The sequence below is a fragment of the Saccopteryx leptura genome, chromosome 2, assembly GCF_036850995.1.
Source record: "Saccopteryx leptura isolate mSacLep1 chromosome 2, mSacLep1_pri_phased_curated, whole genome shotgun sequence".
Classification (NCBI taxonomy): domain Eukaryota; kingdom Metazoa; phylum Chordata; class Mammalia; order Chiroptera; family Emballonuridae; genus Saccopteryx; species Saccopteryx leptura.
This window is the reverse complement of record NC_089504.1, coordinates 36,390,476-36,413,760: the sequence shown is the minus strand read 5'-3', so window position 1 is coordinate 36,413,760 and position 23,285 is coordinate 36,390,476. Positions and strand designations below refer to the sequence as shown.

Below are 23,285 nucleotides of genomic sequence, written 5' to 3'. Positions count from 1 at the left end.
GAAATTAGACAAACACACACACACACACTCACGCGAGTGACCAACCACCAGCATTCCAGAAAAAACCAGAATCCCTTATGGAATCAGAACAAAAACCTCCCTTTTCTCAACTGCGTTTCAGACCTGCCTTTCTCCAAATGCCAGGAGTCGAGATAAATACCAAACCCACCTCTTCTTCTTTTTTAGAAAATTAAATTTAACAGGATAATGTCGATCAATAAGAGTATATATGTTTCAAGTAAACATTTCGACAGTATTTGAACTGCCAAACCCACTTCTTTATTTCATTTTATTTTGTTTCATTCCTAATCAATATCATTAGTTGGTTTTCTTCCCACCAAAACTATGCCCAGGGTGGGGGTCTCAGAGGTCTTTAGGCTAATGCAGAGCTAAGTCGAGAAGAGGAGATGTGGTTGGGTCCCAAACGCCTGCTCCCAGGCTCTCAGGGAGCATTGGTGGCTACTGTCAGCCCCCCCAAAAGAAGCTTGCTGGGGGGACAGCAAACCTCAAACCCTACAGATGCTCCACCGGAACTGGAAGGAAGGGAGAGGGTCAAGAAGCACTGCACAGGCGTCTGCAGGAAGACAAGCCCGGCGTGTGTCAGGCCCTCCCTGGCGCAAAGGCCTGTGGCTCTCAGTGCCTTCAGGAGCAAAGCACAAGACAAACTGATGGCACCTTTTCAAAAAGTAAAAGCACTTAAACTGCTCTTCCTATCTGTATGAGTAATAACCTCAGAGTTTGCAGCAGCCTGAGCAGAGAATATCAAGGTCTAACCCGGGGACCCCTGGACAGGAGCTCCTTTCAAGGGGTCTATGAGGTTGAAACTGTTTTCATAATAATACCAAGACGTTGTTGAACTTTATCCTAGCTCTCTCACAAGAATACAGGGAGTTTTATCAGGCTCTAGGATGCCTGATATCACAACACATCTGATGCAGAAGATGTGAGAATCCACTTCTGTTCAAATCAGGCACTAAAGAGATTTGCAAAACCCTAAAGCAACACCACTCTCACTAAATATCCCTAAATACCCTAAGGTCACCAGTAAGTCAGCCACAGAGCCAGGAAGGGAACCGGAGCCCCAGCTGCCCCGTCCCAGGCTCCCTCCCTGCATCCTGAGTCTGGGTGTTTGCAGCACAGCCCGGTCCCTGAAGCGCAGACCCTGCAGCCAAGGATTAAACCATAGTCCAGAGCCAGGGAGAAAGGACCATGGGACCCTCTGTCCCACAGGCAGCAGGGCATGGGGGAGTGAAGAAAGCTACTCCATTCCACCCCGAGGCCCAGACTTCCCTGGCAGGGGCCTGCTCATAGCCTATCCCCTCTGTGACCCCACACCTCCTGTTCTGGTGACCCCAGAACCGATTCTTTGAACTGAGATCCTCACACTGTGCCACCCTGCCCTTCACATTCCCTGGGGCTTTCCAGACACCGGGGCACAGTCCCATGGGAAACAGCGCTGGTGGGGGCTAGGGGACAGGGCCCCCGGGCAAAGCAGGTGGGCAAATGGGGGAGGGGGGAGAGGGGAGGTGTTCAGTAGCACTGGCTCTCACGCAAGCTCTCACTCAGTAAATCAAAGTGAAACTCGGGGACCTAGGGGCCAGAAGGAACTGAAACCTGACCGACCACCCAAGGGACAGGCCCTTGGCACTAGGGAAAGGCCCAAAAAGCCTCTCTGATTGACCACCTGGCCTCAGGTCTCCTGCTTTACCAAGGAAACCTCTGAAAGCTGTCTGACTGGGGCTCAGCTAAGGGGCTGGTGACGGCAAGGCTGGAAGGAGGAGCCAGCCAGGCTGGGGGATGAAAACTGGTCCTTATCCTCTCTGTCACTAGCTACCCCTGCAGTCCCCGGCAAGCCTGCCCCCACTGTGGCTGGACTACCCGGTGGTCTGAACAACCTCGATCTCACTGGTCTTCTGGGCTGCCAGGAGGTGTAGCTCCTTGGCCCTGCCCTACTGCTTCCCTTACCGCCCGGCCTGGCCTGGCCTGAGAGCCTGACTGCCCACTTCCCTCACCCCCCCTCCCGACACACGCACGCACACACACGCACGCATGCACGCACGCGCGCGCGCGCGCAGCTTCATTAAGTCAGGGCCCTGCTTCCCACAGGCTTCAGCTGCCACAGACTGGACTCAGCCAAACATGTTCTTCAGAGTCCACACTAAGACTCCAGAAACGCAAAGGCCATCGAGAAGAGAATAGAGCGCCAACGCTTGGGGCAAGTTGAGCAGGGAGCAGTCTGAGGACCGTAGCCCTAGACGAGTGCTGCCATGGAAGGAAGCCTGCCAAGCAGGCCAATCTGATGGTTTTCCCCAAGGAAAACCAGACATCTACATGTGGAATCTTCTGGTTTTCTAAATGTCAGTAACTAACTCAAAATCATTGTAAATGCAAGGCAAGCCACGTAAAGCATGACTGCCAGGCTGGCAACTGCCTCCTGCACTCTGAGTGATGCCCTCCTGGCAAGTCCCTTGGTCCTGGTCCCTATACCTGCATGCCTGTGCATGGGACTGCAGGAACGACCTGAGGGCACATCCAGGGAACACCTTATGGAGTACCAAGAGGTGGTTGAGAGACTGTCCTGGTGAAACCCCAGGAGCGACCAAGATAAATTAGTGGTCACTTCCTCCCTTATCGGCAGTATGTCTGGTCTCCAAAGCTCCATGCTAACCCCTGGTGAACCTGAGGGCCTTGGTCAGCTGTGAAGAACCACTGGCTCAGCATTGACTATACCACCCTCCCACCCCCCAGGGAGTAGGCTGGTTCTGGAAACCAGGCCAGGTCAACAGAACCTTCAAGCTTCAAGGACAGCATTCTTTGCAGAGGACCCTGCATGGATAATGGCCCAGTGACAGAAAAGCTGAGAGACTACACAGGGACAAAAAACACAGAAGGGATAAAAAGGAGGAATGGGAGGCCAGGGTGGGAAGGTCAGGGCTCATTGTCAAGAGCTGAAGTTAAGGGGTTAGTGAGTCAGCTGTTCCCAACCCCAGGGTCTGCTCAGGGTCAGAGTCAGGCTAAGGGTCCCTGGTAGCTTTCAACAGGGACAGAAGCTGGGCCTAAGAGAATGGAAGAAATGAGGAGAGAGGGGAAAAATGAGATCTGTCACATCCAGTGGCAGCAGGATACCCAGCATCTTCTGAGTCCATTCTCTCCCTTAAGCTTTTCTGGGTTTCACTGTCTGACCTGGTCAGACCCTTTCTCTTCTCCAAAACTGTTTTCGCACCTGAATAATGACTGGGTAACATGATGCTCTCCAAGGCCCTTCCAGCTCTGACAGGGGAGTCTGGAGGTCAGGCTGGTGTCCTCAACTCCCAGATGGCCAGCCCTCCCAGGTCCAGGCGCTCTGCCTTCTGCCCTCCGTCCTGAAGGTCCACCTTCTTGTGTACCCAGGGCCACTCTTTATGCGAAAAGGAGGCTTAACCCTTTTATTTTTCCATCAAGGGGGCTGGGAAACTAGGAAAGCCAGTGGTCCTTGCTCTGTGGCTGACACCTGGGGGCACTATTGTTCAGTCTTGATGCCCACAGCAGTAAACTGTAACAAACAGGAAGCTGGGGGTGGGCAGACCAGCTAGTTTCAGCCGCCAAGGAGAACTGTGGTTGGAACCTGCTTGCCCTCAGCCGGTGACGGCCTCATAGCCTCCAGCCCCAGCCTTACCACCAAGCCCTGGGGCTAAACACCTTCAGGGTATGACTCCATTTTATCCTCACAGTAAGAACTATATGATTTCACAAAAAAGGTGGGGTTGAAAACTGAAACTCATGGACATAGATAAAAATAAAGTGGTTACCAGAAGGGGGCAAGGGGAGTGAAGAGGGACAGATAAACAGTGATGGAAAATAATTTGAGTGATGCATACACAATGCAATCAACTGTTCAAATGCTATTGACATGTTTGCCTGAAACCTATGTGCTCTAATGGACCAATGTCACCTCATTAAATTTAATTTCTAACTTTAAAAATAATAATAAAAGCTTTACTATTCAGAAAAACAAAACTGGTGCCAACTCTATTTTCCAGAAGATAACAGGGAGGCTCAGAGAGATTAAACAACTTGCCAAAGATTTCATTACAGAAAGTCCTCAGACCAGTTCATCCCTGGCCTGCGAGCCTGTGTCCTTGCCTCAGTACCTCAGCACCTTATTTTGGGCTCTCCAGAAATCAGAGGTCTGTGGAATCTTGGTGCCACAAAGGCTGCTTACAACTCCTGGGCAGTTACTGGAGCAGGTGCTGTCCGGATTGTAACAGCCCTCAAAAGCCATGGAGTACAAACCAGAATGTCTTCCATGGTTCCTCTGCCCGTCCTTTGTCCAGCCCCTGCTCCACCTCCCATGACGGGAGCTTTCCACACATCCCAGTCCCTTCTGGGAAATCTGAGAAGGGTCCACAGCCCAGGAGCAGCAGACAGGGTCTAAGTGTTCAGCAAAGGAAGAGGGTCCTGAGAGAGGAAGGCCAAGGCCTGCGCACAGTCAGGAGGACTCTGCCCCCCTAAAAGTCTGTCAGCTTCTGAAACCCCTTACCTCCCCAAGATGGCTCCCACTGGAAGAGGGGAGTTGGTAGGAGAGCCCAAGAGTGAATACAAAAAGAGAGTGAATGAGTGTGTGTGTGTGTGTGTGTGTGTATGTGTGTGTGTGTGTGTGAGAGAGAGAGAGAGAGAGAGAGAGAGAGAGAGACTGACTGTGAGAAAAAGAAAAAGAAAGAGAGACCAGGAGAAAGAAGCAGACACAGAGGGAGTCTCAATAAACAGACATAAACAGAGGCAGCTAACGCTGGATGAGGTGCACCCCCAAACAAAAACATGAGAAGAGGCCCTGGCCGGTTGGCTCAGTGGTGGAGTGTCGGCCTGGCGTGCAGAAGTCCCGGTTTGATTCCAGGCCAGGGCACACAGGAGAGGCGCCAGCTGCTTCTCCACCCCTCCCCCTCTCCTTCCTCTCTGTCTCTCTCTTCCCCTCCCGCAGCCAAGGCTCCATTGGAGCAAAGATGGCCCAGGCGCTGGGGATGGCTCCTTGGCCTCTGCCCCAGGCGCTGGAGTGGCTCTGGTGGAGACAGAGCGACTCCCCGGAGGGGCAGAGCATCGCCCCCTGGTGGGCAGAGCGTCGCCCCCTGGTGGGCGTGCCAGGTGGATCCCGGTCGGGCGCATGCGGGACTCTGTCTGACTGTCTCTCCCCGTTTCCAGCTTCAGAAAAATACAGAAAAAAAAAAAAAAAAACCATGAGAAGAGACAGAGAGAAGGCAGACATCCCCAGAAAGAGGGATGAACAGTCATGACAGGAGCCCCTGCTAAATGCCCCCAAACGTCCCCTATGGGTCTTGCTGGACTTGGCACCTCTTGTGAAGGACAGGCCACCTCTGGGTTTTGGCTGCCCTTCCCGTGCCTCTATAGGCAGAGGGCAGTCCAGGGCCCAGAAGGCCGGAAATTCCTCTACTGCCTAAAAAGAAGCTTCTGGCCCCCAGAGTCCACACCAGTGCTGGATTGGGCAGCTTTCTGAGTGAGTGAAAAGGATTCACACTCAGCTGACCTCGGTGTGTTTGGGGCCTTTCAAACTCTGGGGGGATGAGAGAGGGGGTGGTCGAGGGGACCTGAATGGGTCCCTGGAGACAGGCAGAAGGAGGCCCCACCAGAGATCAAAGGCCCAGGAAGGAACAGAGGGTCTAGGACTGCCCTTTCACCCAAGGCCGCTATTCACAACCCTGCTTGCTCTGCCAAGTCTGGCCGGTCACTACCTCCTCCTGCCCTTCAGGGGCAGGGGGAGGCACAGCCTCGGGCTCTGTGCCCCTAGCTCAGCTGGACTCCTGAGGCCAACCCCACAGCCTTCTCCATGAAAGCTCTCAGGTCCACCCAACTAAGAGACAAGAGGCTACAAGCCACACCTGGGCAGCACCCTAACCTGGCTCTCAGTGCCATGCACAAGCCTCCTGCGTGTCTCTGTGCTCTGACCCTGTGCCAAGTGGCTGGGCTAGGGATAGAAACACCCCTACATGATGTGGCCCCTGCCCAGACAAGGCCATGTGAACGGCAGCCTCAGAGTCAGGTGGCAGGAGGGAAAAACAAGCAGAACCACCTCTAGACAGAGGGCAGTTACTGGTACCTGTGCTACCCAGATTGTAACAGACCTGAGAAGTCACAGAGTCCAAACCAGAATGCCTTCCATGGTTCTTCTGCCCGTCCTCTGCCTAGCCCCTGCTAACGCCTCCAGTGATGAGGAGCTCACTCCTTTTCCGAGATAATGCTTCCATCCTCGGAGCAGCCAGTCTGCTGCCTGAAAGCTGTTCCTTGCATTGAGCCACACCTTGCCCTCTGTAGCTTCCTATAACTTGCCTCCACTCTGCCCTCAGAAGCCCCAGGGACTTTATCTGCTGCTTCAGCCACAGAACAGTTCATCTGAAATCTGGACACAGTGACCACATTTCCAAGGCTTGTGTTAGAGCCAAAGTTCCGGGGAGAATCCTAGGATTTCTAGACTGAAAGAGCATATGGCAATCCAGTGGTCTAACAGTGTTCTAACTTGTTTATTTTTGCTACAGAACTTTTGACTCAAACAACTTTCTGTGAAAGCCCAATATATCAAACAGAAGCACTCCTGGTTGAGACCCACACATACACATACCGTCCTTACTAACTGTGAAACCTCAATAGACATGTGACTGATCCATTCCACCAAGGAGCATTTACTGAGCACCTATTATGTGCCACACACTTATATTCAAACCACATTATCCAATGCAGGAGCCACTAGCCACATGTGACTACTGAGCGCTTAAAATGTGGCTAGTGCAACTGAGAAACTAAATTTCTAATTTTATTTTATTTTAATTAATTTAAATTTAACAACAGAAGCAGTGGAAAATATTTTTCTCTCACTAAAGTGCCACTTCCTCTAAGGAGTGTTCCTACATCTTTTCGGTAAAACTTGGCCCCTCCCTGCCTTGCTCTCTTTTCTGGTGTCATCTCACCATCATACATCACCTTACACTGTCCACTGAAGGGACTTTGGGCCTACCAGTCTTGCCCACCAGCCTGCAAGCTCAGACAGGCCCTCTTTGACTGAACTCTATTACCACCCAGCCCTGCCCTGTGGCCTCGGCAGAAGAATGGCACCAGGAAATGCCCACAGAGCAAAACCCATGTCCAAGCTGGAGATGCCTGCGACTCAGAGCTGAACAAGTGACTCCACCTTGCGGAGCCCCAGGCAGCTCATCTGAGAAATGGGAGTGAGGACCCTTAGTAGTCTTCTTCTTGTTCCCTAATGCCTCTTTTGCCCCATGGCCTCCCCCCAGGCTGCTGAGGTCTCCTGAGAAAAGTGGTGCCACCGTCTGCTGTCCCAGTAGGCCAGCCCTCCAGTGCACCTGGCAATTCCCCTGTGACCCCCAGTGGCTGGCTCTTACTTTCTCCCGCACTCTGTGCCCTTCTGCTGAAAACTCTCCTTATACCGTCCCCAGGCTCTGCCCAGCCCCAGGCTGCTCCACCTCCAAAGTGCCTGCCTGGAGGGGCTGAGGGGCAGCAGGTGGCCGGACAATACCAGGGCACTGAGGTCACAGGAGCTCTCCAGCTCCCCCACCCCCACCCCCAGGCACATCAGCTATGTGGCTTTGCCAACTTCTAAGTCCTCCCTTTAAAATGGGGGTGGCAATCTCTGGCTTTTCATCTCTCCCTGAAGTCCATGGAAGGATCCAAGGAGCTACAGAGGGAGTTGGGGAAAGAGCAGTAGGAGCACTAGGCAGCATTCCTTCCAGAGAGTTCTCTGATGTGAGCCAGGGCACTCTGGCCCCGCCTCTCTGCTCAACTATAAACTCTCTCCGTGATGCCGGGTGGCAAGGTGGAGGGTTTCTGGTTTCTGTTTGGGTTCCCCATTTTTCTCAATCCTGTAAGCTTTCAAGACCATTAAATCATTCTCTCTTAGCCTCCAGACCACAGACTGGATCATCTCCCAAGTCTTTCTGGGGATCAAGCTCAATCATAAATTTCAATACAGGAAGATTTCTAAGATCATCCAATCCTGCACCTGATTCCTAATACTGTTGTACAGGAGCCCAGTAAGTGGCCATCTTGGCTCTACTTACATAACTGTAGGGACAGGGAACTCACTACTTCCCAAGGCAGCCCCTTCTTGCCCTAGACCATTTTGATATTTACAAAGCTCCTTTTATACTGAGCTGAAATCTCCTCTGCGTCTGCCACACACTGTCCTTTGAGGCCACACAGCAAAGTCTCAATACTCCTGCCTTCTATGTCCCTCCAGACCCTTGAAGGAAACAATCCACTCAGCTCATTCTTCTCTTCTTTGTGCCAAGACACCCCCAGAGCTTTGAGGTGTTCTCCAGATCCCTCTCCACCCATATTACACCCATCTGGACAACTCCTAATTTGTCATTGTCCCTATTAAAGGTCAATACGCCTCATGGGCCACAGCCCTCAAGAATGATCTGACCAGCACAGAGCAGTTTAAACTAACAATCCCACACACTGACCATTCTACACATCTTAAAACAGCTTGAAAGGCTAAACAGTGACTGCTAATCAGAGACTGGCAGCCAATACAGCACTCCACAAACACAGTAAACAATCCCTCCAAGTCAGGACCTGTCTGTTTGGCAGTAAACATCAAACTAGATTTTTTTTCTTCCTCCAAAAATCTCTGCCTGGCTCCTTCAGCCGCTGAGGGAGCTGTACCCAACTGGCCCCTCCACCATGATCAAACACAGCCTGGCCCCAACTTGGGCACATCTGCTTCAAGTCCAGGTGACAACAAGAGAAAAGATGACACCATCCACCCCATAAACCAGCAGAGATGGCAGGCCCGCCGCCTCCTGCAGTAACACAGCAGCACAACCACACACTGTGTTAAAGATGTCTGACACTGGCTGGGCGTCAGGAGCAGGGGAAAGAGGTGCGGGAGGTTCCCACGGCTGTGACTGTCCCCACGCACTCCCACAGCTCCAAACGCAGGCCACAGGTCAGCTTCTTTAATGCCTGGAACACGCAGACCACAGGCCAATCCACTGCTAGGCCGACTCAATTTTCTAGTTACAGATCTTAAGTACTTAGGCATGTGGTCACCAGAACATACATCCCTTACAGGGAGCTGAGAAAGGGAATTGTGCCAAGGAACAGAATAATTGAATCAAGATTTCTGTCACACTGCTCTCAGGCCCTAGACCAAGGCCTGTTTTTTTCCCCCTTTCCTAAGGATTTACAGACTCCCAGGGGGTCACTTTCCCTCTCAAACCCATTAATGTCAGCAGCACTGGCAGCCCCTTCAGGGGAAAGGACAGCAAGTTAAGGTGGGCCAGTGTCCAGGACGGGGCAGCCAGCTCTAGCAGTCCCAGCTGGTACCCCTGAAAGGCTGGAAAAAACCAAAGGGAAGACTGTCATCTTTGTAAACCCCAGGAGGCCCTGCACGCCTTGAGGCAGAGATGAGATGATTATTAACTTCCTCACCCCCAGCAGCAGCACCCCTGGAGGGCTTCTCCTAAGAGAGGTGTGCACAGCCCCCCATCCCCTCCACCGTGAGTGCCCGCTCACTGCAGGACACCTAGCCTCTCCTTCTCCTCCAGGGCTCCTCCAGGGGACACCAGTGCTGTGCTCATACCCTCCACACCCTGCATCATATCTATACACGCAAGGTCTTCTTAAAGGCCACAAAGCTTGGGTTACAGGGCTCTGCCAAACGCATCTTTCTCCACTCAAGGGGTAAAGATAGGGGAGGCCAGTGAGAAATCCACAGCTGCAGCCCACCACAACCCCATGTCCCCACGTCCAGGGAAGGGAATGGGCATTTTTGTGTCCACTGCTGACTCAGTGCCCTGCTGCAGATCCTGTTGGGTCCTTCCCAGAAAGGGCGGTGCCTGCATCTCTTACCTTCATCTCTCTTACGCTTGTTGGTGTCAGCGCTGGGGGACGTGATGCCCAGGATGCCGCTGATGGAGTACGAAGAGCCAGCAGAGTCTGTGCTCACTGAGGACACCTGCGTCACGGAGCCCGTGGACACTGCACAGAGGGAGAGGGGCGGTCAGGGCCCCGCAGGAGGGCTGCGGGGACACGCAGGGTACAGGGGGAGCGGAGGCAGAGGGCTGAAACAAAGGCGTCCACTCTACACTGGGCTGGATGTGACCACGAGCAAGTGAATGGAAGTGCAGGGCCAGGGAAGAGAGTATGTGCTGAGGACATTCATCCTATGGCAGGCCACACCTGGGTGATGAGGGTGGCCTGTGGGCCATTTGCCCAGGGTCTCAGCTGCTGGGGAAGATAACAGGGGAGGATGGGCAGTGAGGAGGGCGGACAGTGCAGAAAGGAACAAGGGACAGTGTAAGAAGGGGATTAGCTCAAATCCCAGCCTGCCCAAGGATACAGGAAGCAGGGAGATGGAGAATAGAAAGAGGGGAGCTGATGCCCACCATCAGCCAGTGCTAAAAAAAAGACTCATTAGGCAGGTCCTCTCCCTGCTTACATCCCCACCCACCCATGCAGACACAAATACCCACACACCACACACATAGTCAACAAAACTCCCAATGGCAGACTGTCCCTTCTTTCTACAGATCCTCACTATCTTGTCTCCTTCCCGTATACCTAGATAGTAATATTAATTACATAATATTAATATAGTACTACATATAACATGTAATTATATATATATAATATATAAAATATTATGTTATGTTATAATGATAACATTTCCTGAGAATTTACTCTGTGCCAAATATTGAGGCATTATCTCATTTAATTCTGGGAACAATCTTATAAGCTAGCTCATGTTATTTATCCCACTGAAGAGATAAAGAAACCAAGGCTCAGAGAAAGTAAGTGACTTGCCCAAGGTCACATAGCTATTAAAAAACAGAGTGGTGACTGGAAACCAGAAACTAGTGTTAACTCCTATAGTAATCTGCTCTTACTAATTAATGAAATGCAATAATACGCTCTACATAATGCAGTGCTTTTCATTTGATCCTTGCGACAACCTAGAGTGCTATTATTTATCTCCACTTATCAAATGAAGAAACTGAGACTTCACAAAGGTGAAGTGATTTGCTCCAAGTCATCTGCCAATAAGCAGTAGCACCAGGACTCAGCTGCTGGTCTACTGACTTAAAGTCTAGATTTCCCCTGCCCAGAAATGTAGGCAGAGGTCAATGACTTGTGACCAAAGCCAGATCTCTGAGTTCTTAAGGATAAGAATGGGGGAAGGGAGGTTTTGTGCGAGTTTCGCCTGAACTCCTGGCCCCAGAGTCCAAGGGAGAGGCCAGCCAGTCAGTCATCAGGGCCCTCTCAAGCTGTACAGCTGAATTTCCATTTCTGGGCTGTGGGAATTCTTTCTTGGTTCATTAAAACCTACAAGCCAATCTCAGACACATTTCCTTGGGCTATAACTAGCTGGAGGCAGGTGGAGCCGCCTTTGACTGGAACGGTAGGAAATTGCTAGCAATGTTAGTGATTGCGTGAGAAGCTGTTTGTTGCTTTCCTTGGAGCACTTCCAGCTCTTGCTCCTACAGACCTAGAGGGAACAGCGCCTTTCTTCCCATATTTGAGTTTGATTTTAGATCTTCCTTAGGAGACACAGAAGTAGAAAATCGTTAACTTCTCTTTTCTTTCACCAGAAGAAGATACTCAAAATAGATTTATGCAAATCACACAACCTTTTCTGTTCTTTGCATTAAGGCTCAACGGACAGAGGAAGAAGGAAGATCACAAGTCATCTGGTACTTGAAACAACAACAACCACATTAACCAAGGCTCATCCTGCTGCTATCAGAGCCAATGAGATTAGTTTCAATATTTTGTGATTACACTAGACTCAGAAGACCTGGGTTCCAATTCTTGCCCCACCACTTGCTGGCAATGTGGCCTTGAGCTAGTTATTTTATCTCTCTAAGGCTCCCTTTCCTCACTCATCATGAAGTTTGTAAACTCTAAGGGGCTGTACACATATAAGATGTGGTTTTCACTAAAATTTCAGACATAAAACAAAGCATTCTGCTGACCCTACAAGTAGAATTATTCCTCACAGTGGTCGGCAAACTCATTAGTCAACAGAGCCAAATATCAACAGCACAACAATTGAAATATCTTTTGAGAGTCACATTTTTTAAACTTAAACTATATAGGTAGGTACATTCCTTATCGAGGTAGCGCCCGCACGTGGTATTTTATGGAAGAGCCACACTCAAGGGGCCAAAGAGCCAAGAGCCGCAGTTTGCCAACCAGGGCTAACACAACTGAAAGAATATCATCAGTTACTCTTATTGTGGCATTCATTGCTAAGTGACCTGAAATAGTTAAAAAGCTGTGTTAGTGAAGTCTCGGCCACCCAGAAGCTTTCTTCAAAACGCTTGGCCCAGCTCAGCAGAGCTGGTAGTTCCCTCCCTTTAGCTCCCACAGCACCCTGAACTTGTTTCTTGAGCTTTATTCAGTGATCTGCAAACTTCTCTTTGTTATATTCCCCCACTAGACTGAGAAACCCTTGAGAATGGGGATTTTGTCCTGCCTCCTAATTAAAATATTAGTCTCCAATGCCAAGGTCTGCATAGCAGGGGCATAGCATACACTTTTTTAAATTGATTACTAAATGAAGAATGATTTATGGCAGGGAGGAATCCTGTCTTACCTTCATCCAAAGAGCCAACCATGGAGGATCACAGACCTCCAAGAATACCTAGTTTGTGTCCCTCGGCCCGCAAATTGGGAAACTGAGGACCCAAAAGGTGAAAGAACAGAGTTCATGACAGAGTTGAAACTATAAGCCAGGCTCTGCCTGTCTCCCATCACCATGGGGAGTTCAAGTTTTAATTTAAAGGCATGAAAACAGTATAGAATCTGAGGCATGATTAAGTGGAATTCACAGGGACTGCGGCAACCAGAACTGTCAAAGGCTTGCTGAATAGTTGCCCACTTTCTTACAGTAGAAAAACATTCCCCCAGCTCACCAGAGGGGTTTCCTTTATCCCAAGTGGATAAATAGTATGCCTTCAATAGACATGTGTCATTTTTATCTCAGTCTTTGCAGAGAAGGGAAGGCCAAGGTAAACTTCTGAACTCTTGATAGTAGACCCTTGAACAGCACAGGTTTGAACTGCGTGGGTCCAGTTAAAAGTGGATTTTTTTCAATAGATATAAAGACAGCCCTCTGTGCCCTCTGGTTTCGCATCCACAAATTCAATCAACTAATGGCGAATCAGACTAAAAATGTTGTTTTTGATCTTCAGATGCAGAGGGCCTACTGCATACATTGTTTTGTGCCATTTTATATAAGGGGCTTGAGCATCACAGATTTTGGTATCTGTGGGCAGCCCTGGAACCAATCCACTGCAGATATTGAGGAACACAAAAGTGTGGGAGCAGTCAAAACTTACACTCAGATTTTTGACTGTGGAAGGGGCAGAGGACGGGGGTGGTGCGCCTTCCCGAACCCCCACGTTGTTCAAAGGTCAACTAGTAGGAAATATGACTCCCATTCTTATTAAGTTATGGTCACTCTCAGACTTCACTCGTGAGTGTCAGAAACTTCACTGGCAGGCTTTGATAGTTCACAGAGTACACGAGATTGAAGTGAGAGAGAGAAAGTTTGAGAAGTTTTGCCACCTCTTCACCCAAGACTGCAAGTGCACAAAGAATTGTAGAAGGGCTGGTTGATAGAAGAAAAAAACACATTCAAAACTACTTACTGACTAATGATGCAGAAAATGTTATGAATAAGTACCCCTTTCTTGATTTATTACTTTAATTATCTGACATTCTATAGACCCCCATTAGTAGATTTTTTTTTTTTTTTTGGCTTAGATTTCAATTTTCTGTCTCATGCTGAAAGCTATTTATCATAATAATCAGTAAAATTCAAAACCTTTTAGCAGTATTTATAAAATTCATTTACCGGGTTCAGCCCTTGGAGAATGACAAAGAAGGCGCATTAGTACGTGTGCCGAAGTGTTTTATGCAGAATTATCTGTCCATAAGAATGATTAAAAGTTCTTTAGAATATTTGGAACCCATTCGATTTTTCAAAATTTTTTAATAAAGTTCTTACCAATGCTGTGACTGGAAGCTGGGACCGGCTGGTTGGGTGGCTGTTGTACTTTTGTCCGGATGATCCTGTGGGTAATGGGACAAAATAAATGGCTATTTACCATGATAGAAAAAACATCTCAACTAGCTACGCATGGACAGCCAGAAAGCCCATATTAAACTGGGTCACAGGTCAAGCTGGAGCAGAGGGGAGGGGAGATTATGAGCCCAGGTTAGCAGTTAGGAAGTTGGAAGAATGATGGGCTCGTCCCAACTCAGCCCCTAACTCCCTGGGGGTCTTTAGGTAACTTGCACCCTGTTTTGAGCCTCAAATGCCTCTTGTAGAGAAAAGGATGATATATTAATATTGTGAAGGCATCCCTTTCTTGGGGACAGCTCCAGCTCCAGCTCCATAAAGTCACTGAGTGGTATTAGGGAGTTCTTTCCCTTTCCTGGACCTCAGCCCCCCCATCTGTGGAATGAAGGAGCTGATCAAAGTGACATCTCTACCCCCCACCCACCCACCCACCAGAAGTCTTCAAGCTCTTGTTTTTCTGTGTTGGAGAGCCACGGGAGAAATAACATCCCCACCCATTGGAAGGGGATGTATGAGTTGCTCTGAAACTAGAAAGGGTTAAAGTGCTGCCAAGAGAGGCTTGGCTTGGTTTTGCTAAGAGAAATCTGCAAAGCCCTCGTGGAAAAGCTTCACAGTGCTGGGAGCCAGGGGTACCCTGTCTTGTCTTTCCAGGGACCTTGCTTCAGTTCTAATAGGAACCTGATTGTGACCCTGGGCAAGTCCATTCCATTGTGGACTCAATACAGTGAAGGAAGTAATTGAATCCCTTATACACCCCCCCAACTCTTATGGAAAAACCCAGTATATAAAAGGGATCATAGCAGTGCTGTCTTCCCTTGGCCACTGGCCAGCTCTGATGTCTTTCTGTAGAACCTTGGGCTCTAGGAAGCTAGTTTTATAAATTTCCAGCTGGGACCATGCATGGGGCCTCCATGAGACCCTAATCCCCTCACCCTCTCCCATGTGTCGATCAGGGCCAAGTCAGAAGTCCCTTTGGGGTCTGCAAGACACTTCCCTGGTGTCTGGGAGGAAGGTGGGTGGTAATAAAATAAAACTTTCTCAGCTTCTTTGAAAAAGTTCTATTCCAGCCTTCAACTATTCTCTTTTTAAAGAGCATTTATTAGAGCTTTTCCTAATCATAAAAGTATTTTTTGTTCATTGTAGACTAATTGGACAACAACTTTAAAGAAGACATCCAAAACCACACTTTGGTGTATAGTTAACCCTTGAACAACATGGGTTTGAACTGCATGTGTCCACTTACACGTGCGTTTTCAATAAAAGTACAGTCGACCCTTGGTATCCCCAGGTTTTACATCCACAGATTCAACCAATTGCAGATCAAAAACAGTATTTTTGATCTGAGGTTGGGAATCCACAATGTGGAGGGCCAACTATATGCATCATTCTACACCATTTTATATAAAGAATTTGAGCATTCAAAATTTTGATATCCACAGAAGTCCTGAAACCAATCTCCTGTGGATACCGAGGGACCACTGTAGTAGGGAGTCAAAAGTTACAAGCAATTTTTGACTGCTCAGGGGTCAGCACCCATTAATCATGCATTGCTCAAGGGTCAGCTATATTTCCTTTATGTTAGCATTCCTGTGAATATTTGGAACTATCCATTTTTTTCTTAACAGAATCAAGAATAAATCATATATACAGTTTTGTATCCTACTCTTCACTCTATAGTATAGGAATTTTGCACATTTCAGACCATTATTTCTGGAAATTCGTTTCAAGCTGCACTGGGTCTCCAGCTTGTACAAACGGAGAGAAAAGAGAGGAGCGCGGGTGCCTCCACAGAGCCTCATTGGGCTGCCGCCTTCTGTGAGCTCACGGTTCAGCACTAAGCACCTTGTCCTAGGGCATTCAGCATCCTTGGCTGGTCACCCGGACTGAACGTTTCTGTTCACACCCTAGCTCAACCACAACCCCTCTGGAGCCCAGACCATGTGAGTCTTCATAGCCTTTTGCTCTTTTTGACATGTCAGCATGAATATTGTCTCAAATACATCCAGAATGTTTGTTTGTTTTGTATTTTCTTGCAACATTTAAACCACTTATTTTTACTAAGCAAACATGGAGCATATTGACAAAGATCTGGGAGAAGGGAGTCTTTTTGATCCCCTGGAATCAAGCTAGCATCTGATCTAATCTTTGTATTTTGAGCTATGTCACCGTGTGTGTGTGTGTGTGTCTAAAGATATATAGGTATGTGAACATAAGTACATACCAGATGTAAATATAGTTTATGTACAAATATAGTTATCTATGTAAAATATATCATCACTATTTCCCACTAAAGTCCAGCATAAAGTCCTAAGTCTTCAAAGCATTGTCTGCCACTTAAATTTGTACATAAGCTCAGCAAAGAAAATTATAGTTTTCTTATTATTCTTTTAAAATGTATGTAAGTGATAGGTAAAACATTACCAATTATCATAAATCATTAAGAGGCAGCTTCAGCATAGTGATTGAGTCTACAGGTTGCAGATCCAGGCTCGAGTCTGTAACCCAGTCTTCCCATTTGCCAGCTGCATGACTTCGGGTAAATGACTTAACCTCTGCATACTTCAGTTTCTTCATCTGTCAAATGGGACCAAGATTCATTCCTACCTCATAAGGTTATCATGAGGATTAAGTTAATAATTAAGTATTTAGAGAAGAGGCTGCTGCATAATAAGTGCTCAATAAATTTTAGCTGTTATCACTAGTGGTATCTTCACAAACATTAATGATCAGCTTCAACCTTAAAAGGTTCCTATTTTCCACAAAAGCTGGGAAGCTGGGGGGTGGAGGGAGAAGGTAGCCATCCCCACACCCAATTTTAAGGCTGCAATGGGGCTGTCCTGTCTGGGCAGGACCCGAATTAAAGGGAAACCTCCAAAGTTTTCCCCAGGGGTATAAATTTTGCCCATCTGCTCCCTGCAGCGGCCGGGAAAAGAACAAAGAGCACCATCTTCATCAAGAAGAAATCACAGTGGAAGAACACGACTAATTGAATCATAGCAATGCTTAAAAAGAAATTAAAAATAAAAAAATAACTAGCATCACCAAGACTTATCACAATAAGAGTCACACTCAGGACCTTTTCTAAATGAGAGACAGTAGGGCTAACTGGCAGCTCACACTGACGGTACAGGCTTGACTTTGCTGAACTTGAGTGTGGTCCTGAGCGCTACATGAACATCCAAGATGGTCCCACAGAGGAGGGGGCTCAGCAGTCAGCTAGTGCCCGTGAGTGAGGAAGCTAAAATCCAGAGTGCTCAAGTGACTTGCCCAGGATCACACAGGGAGTCAGCTCCCTTTCCTGAACACTTTTTTTTTGAGGCACATTCAAAGGAAATGGTCCCTTTGCTAAATACTTGCCGTATGAGGCATAAAATCTCTTTGGAGTCCAAATTCACTTAGAATCTGAACTTTAGATATTACAGGCATTTGTAATGATACCATTTCAACATCACCACCCCCTTCCACACACACACACACAATTTACATCGAAAGTCACAACATCTTTAAAAAAGAAATGGGGAGATAAGGCTAAAGAAATACCCGCATTGGCCACATTGATCAAACTACCTTTGGTACAGTAAAAACATTGGCCAGCAGCTGTTCTAAGAATCCAAAAGCCAAAGGTCCACTGGGCTAAGCTGGGAGAGGGCTCACGGTGACACCCTAGCCTGTGGCGGAAGGGAAGAAAGAGGGAGTGGTCAACAGTGTCGGAAGTCTTACTGCCCAAGTAAGGATTAAGAGCAGACTTTGCAAACTGTCATCCCCAGGCCACATCCATCACTGGACAATTTTTGTTTGGTCTGCATAGTATATTTATTTTTATTTGACTTAGTTGCCAATATTTGTAAGTTAGGCGCTCTTACATAACTACATAGACTTCTAGCTTCTCTTGAAAAAAACAGAAGACCTGGCAATTCTGGCCCCACATTCTCATGTGGCAACAACCAGTTGGTGCTAACGGAGCTGCTCCTCTACACCGGGAATGCCACTCAAAGTTCCCCATCATTTGGCCCCTGATTTAGAGACATGGGACTAGAATAGAAAAAGAAATATTCCTGTTTATTCCAATGTTTGGGCCAGCTCTGGGACAGTCACACCATCTGACACTTGGGTTGGATTCTATTTTTTTTTCTTCTTTTTCAAGTGAGAGGAGGGGAGATAGTGGGACAGACTCTTCCATGCCCCCCAATCAAAATCCACCTGGCAACCCTTGTCTAGGGTTGATGCTCTGCCCATCTGGGGCCATGCTCATAACCTAGCTATTCTTTTAGTGCCTGAGGCAGAGGCTCCATGGAGCAATCCTCAGCGCAGGGCCGATGCACTTGAACCAATCGAGCTGTTGCTGCAGGAAGGGAAGAAAGAAAGAGACGGGTTGGATGGAGAAGCAGATGGTCACTTCTCCTGTGTGCCCTGACTGGGAATCGAACCCAGGACATCCACACGCCAGGCCAACGCTCTACCAATAAGCCAACCAGCCAGGGCCTCAGGTTGAATTCTAAGACTCCATCATGCAGGTTGTACAGCAGCCCAACATGTATTTGTCCTTAAAAAGTCACATCAAGATGATGGTTTGTGTCCCAGGAAATCTCCCACAAGCCTAGCAGAACTGGTTCAGAGCTGTTTAACCCCATGCCAGTCATGGTTTCCTAGGCTGGTCCTCCAGAAGACAGAGGTAAAGCAGACACTTCTAGTGGTGGACAGTGAGGATGACCCTGTGGCTACCAGACAGCTACAGATTCAGCCACCACTCCCTCCCTAGTTGTCTAAAGTATGGGAATAGTATAAGAATTTGCCTCCCAGGGAGGCAAGGGCTGGGAGAGGGAGCTGTGCACCCTTTCACACAATGGCATTTGCAAGACACATATTTAGAAGCTGCATCCGTATGAATGTAGTGGGAGCTTTCCTTCATATAGAAAATAAAACCATGCTGGGGTGGCTCAGGCTTTCTTGAGGGAGGAGGGATAGAAATACAGCAACATGAGATTGTCCCATACCTGGTTTATTTGCACTGCAGGGTCAGTTGTTAAAGACACCAAAAAGCTCTCACTGAAGAATGTGGTGAGGAGCCAGAGAATGCTCCCAGAGAGGAGAGAAACCCTCGTGGAGGGGGACAGGGGAGGGATAGGGATCGCAGAGGAGGCCGCAGACAGGCAGCAAAACATGCAGGCTGCCAGGCTGGGAAATGGAGAAGGAATGACAGGCTTACTCCTGGCCACTCTTCTCACAGATCCTCAGTTCTGTCTCTGGCTGAGTCCTACAGGGCTGTGGTAGAAAGAGACCAACCTTCCTCTTACCATCAGGGGACTCAGGCCCTACTCCCTTCTCGATCTCAAAATTATTGTTATTTTGTACTTCCCCTCTGGGCCTCAGTTTCTATACCTGTCACAGGACAGTTAGGTTTTGAAGGCTATGGGAGACCACAGATGTGAAAACACCGTGGAGGCATAGCTAGCCGAATCATGGGTATGGATTAGGACACCCAGGCGGCCTGAGGTTAGCCATGGTCCCAGCTATCAGCAATCAGAACCCCACCACAACCCCACCACCAGCCCTGCAGAGCACAGCTCTAGGCGCAAAGCACCAGCTGATCCAGGATTTCCCTAGACACTCATTCAAGTTCCCCTCCACAGTTTCTGCCACATCTGTCATCACTGTTCTCTAGTTCATATATTTCTTTCAAATAACTTTTTGACTTTAATAGGCAATATTAGTTCTTTACTATATATAAATGGGGCAGGAGGAGTTCATAAAGTTCACACTCATTGGTTTGGTGTGCTCATTATATATCTCTACAATACATTCAAACAAATTCATCACAAAACAGTTTTCATCCTTGTGTTACAGAGGATAGAAACTGGAGCCCTGCAAATAAAGTATGTTTGTCCTGCAAGGCATTTTTTTCATGGAAATTAGTTGCTGCAATTTAAAAGTAGAGATTTCATATATACAAACATATATACGTACGTACATGCACACACAAGCCCTAGTTTCTAGGTTCTCTTTAAGAATGGAAAAGACAAAGGCTGGCAAACACTGGGTCCACATTCCTGACAGCACTCAGCTGGAGCTGAGAAGCAACTGCCCCTTCCACAGGTCTCGTCCTGTCTAGTTTGCACAGACCCATCTTTTCCCTATCATCTTATGCCTGCCCTGTTTCACTGGTTAAATTATCTGTCTGGCCAAAATAATTAGAGTTTGGGACCCCCACAAGCAATCAAAAGTTAATTTTTGATCCACCAACTCCATGTGTACCCTACACTGGGAAATCCCAAAAGCCCGACCACGAGTTTGGCAGAAGTCTCTGCAGAGCAGGCTGACTGCTCCCTCACCGCTCTGAGGAGTACATGCTGCACTCTATCTAAGGCTTTTGGAGACCCAGAAAAAAATCATGTTGCTTCGTGTCATGGAAATCCTACAACAAGCCAAAAGTAAGGGTCTCACAAAGCACACTGGAGCCCCTCATAATCCAGAAAAAGAACAGGAGTTATTCTTCGCACAATACCACATCTACCATAATAGTTCTCATTTCATGCATAACTCAGGCTGCCCAGACTTCTCCGTGCATGCCAGATTCCAGCCTGGACAAGGAGCCCCTCTTGAACAGAGACTAAATACTCTGCGTCTGATGCCCCTCTCTCTTCTCAACACCTTGCATAATGTCAGGGCCAAGGTAAAGGTTTACTGAGAAAAGAAAAACAGGCTAATGGTTTATGAAATAGCAGGACTCAAAATGTCAGTATATGTTCACAGTACTCTGTGCATCTGAGTCACTATAGAAGGAATGACTGTCAGGACCAGAGGGAATCTAGAGACATTCTAGTATGACCATTCTTTTTGGTGGGTGTTAGGAGTTCCCTAGCCCAGACAGGCTCTGCACTAGCAAGGATAGGGTATGACCTTGAAGAAATGGGAGTCAAATTTTCAGTCTGCTGGTTTCTCTTTTCTTTGAGGAGTTTAGAGAACAATTATTTCTATTCATCTCACAACCTCATCCCTGACTCTGTGGGGTTAAGAGGAATTGAGACTACAACATCTACAGTGGTAACATTTTTTCCAGGAATTTCTTTTTAAAGCTCTGAGAACTCTGTTAGACGTACCCTGGATCAGATCGGAGAGAAGAAGGAGCCACCATGGCTACTAGGAGGATCCTGAGCCTGGCACTCATGGTATTTCTCTGGTTCTTTCTGTGCATGGGAAGATTTGGGGCAGCCAGGAAGAAAGGAACTCCCTAACTCCATTGCATGTTAGCATCCTGAACATATTCATGGAGATCCCACACCCACTTGAAACCACCAGGGCCCTAGGCTCAGAGAGAGGAAGAGCTCTGTTAAGATCACATATTGCGTTTGTGGCAGACCTCAGACAAGGAGCCAAATCTCCCTACTCCAAGGCAGGGCTCTTTTCCTCACACTCATTGGCTCAATCTCTGCCCCAAAGGGAAGCAGGGATTTTCTTCCTAGGAAGTTATGAAATAGGCCAATGCTCAGACCTTGAGTCTGGGCTTACAAAGGAAGTGACATTTAAAGGCCTAATTAGGACAATTTACTGTTAAATGCTCCACACACGAAGTGGGGTAAAAAGAGCAATGGAAACCACTCTAGATTCACAAGAATCTCAAGCAGCCGGGGTGTTGGCATGACCTCCTTTCCCTGAGGCTAGAACTCTTGCCCACTTTGGAGAGAAGAGAAGGGCAACAGAGAGACCCATCTGGCCCCATGAGTGTCCCTCCTGTCCAATGGCCCCTAAGGGATTTCGGTGAAAGGAGAGACCAGGTCTTCAGGAAAGGCACACACAGAGCCTCCAGGAGCCCCCATTCCACCCAGATCCTTAGTCCCCCATCACAAGCAGCAGCCTCTCACCTGTTGATGGAACTGACACTGGGCACCGTGTCATTGTCACACACTCGTTCTGCCAGCAGCCGGTCCCTGATCTCCCAGGCAAACATGGTGGGATTTTGGCGTTTATACTCAGCAATTTTTTCCACCACTTTGGGCGTGGCGACCTTTGGTTTGGATCCTCCAATTACTCCAGGCTTGATGCTCCCCGTCTCATAATACCTAGGAGCGAGGAGAAAAGAGCTTAGCCATGAGGAGCCAACAAAATGGATTTGGGCAACAAAATAACGGACTACTGTGTTCAGGAAATGTTCAGATTTGCACTGTCTTATAAAGTAGCCCACTAGCCATATGTGGCTTTTGAACATTTGAAGTGTGGCTCATTTTAACTGGTACATGCTGTGAACTTAATACATGCCACATTTTCAGAACTTAGAATAAACAATGTAAATTACCTCATTAATAATTTGAATACTGTTTATATGTTAAAAATTTTTTATGTACTGGGTTAAATAAAATATAGAATAAAACTAATTGTACATGTTTATTTTTCCTTTTTAATGTGTTATTTGACTACTTTAAATTTCATAGGTGGCTCACAGTATATTTCTATTGAATAGTGTTGGTCAAGATACTATGAAATCATTTATTCCTTTCTATTTAGCTATCATTTTACAGTTTATAGACTGTTGTCAAGTGAGTTTTCCCACCTGATCTCCCCAAGAGTTCTAAAGCACATACATGTTTTGAATGAGTGAATAAATAAATGAATGGGTCCCCATCTACTATAAAACAGGGATCAACAGATGTTAAACAGCTTTCTCCTGGTCATACAAACCCCACTGGCCAAACCAGGACTATGGCCCAGCCTCCTGAGCTACCATTTCCCCAGAAGGTTGGCTGAAACATTTAAATGGTCAGTTCTCTTGTCCCCTAGCAAATCTGTCTGCCTTCGATAACACTGTCCTTAAAATGCAACTTATGTTTCCATAAGAAAAAGAACAAAAAACAATAACCCTGGTGTAAAATCAAAGGGACAGTAGGATTTCAGCATTAACTAGAAATATAAGTCAAAACCCAAGCAATAAAAAACACATACACACACACAAAAAAACCCGTAAGTCATGGCAGCTCTTCCAGGGACCTCCCCTGAGGTAAATTGCTGTTTCTAAGGACATTTCCATGCTATCAGCTCTCCCTCGTTAACGCAAATAGGATGTCAGGGTTTTACAGTAAAACCGAGACCAGGGAGAAGGGTGCCATGAAAGATCATTTCAGGGGAAAAAATAACTTGATTCCTTTTCTGAATCGGAGCCTTCCCTGGATGCCTCACTCAACCTTTACAGAGGGATTCT

At 47.6% G+C, this 23,285-nt stretch overlaps 1 protein-coding gene across 7 annotated transcripts in view; it reads right to left on the bottom strand.

The window, feature by feature from the left end:
- The window catches only part of PAX5 (paired box 5), a 180,868-nt gene that overhangs the window by 140,067 nt on the left and 17,516 nt on the right, over nucleotides 1–23,285 (bottom strand). For all 7 annotated transcript variants that reach the window (XM_066367659.1, XM_066367655.1, XM_066367658.1 and 4 more), the window contains 3 exons: nucleotides 21,955–22,152; nucleotides 14,021–14,085; nucleotides 9,859–9,987 (listed from right to left, as the gene is read on the bottom strand). In XM_066367659.1, the coding sequence (XP_066223756.1) occupies nucleotides 9,859–9,987; nucleotides 14,021–14,085; nucleotides 21,955–22,040 (280 nt within the window). In that variant the 5' untranslated portion in view covers nucleotides 22,041–22,152. The remainder of the gene's footprint in view (nucleotides 1–9,858; nucleotides 9,988–14,020; nucleotides 14,086–21,954; nucleotides 22,153–23,285) is intronic.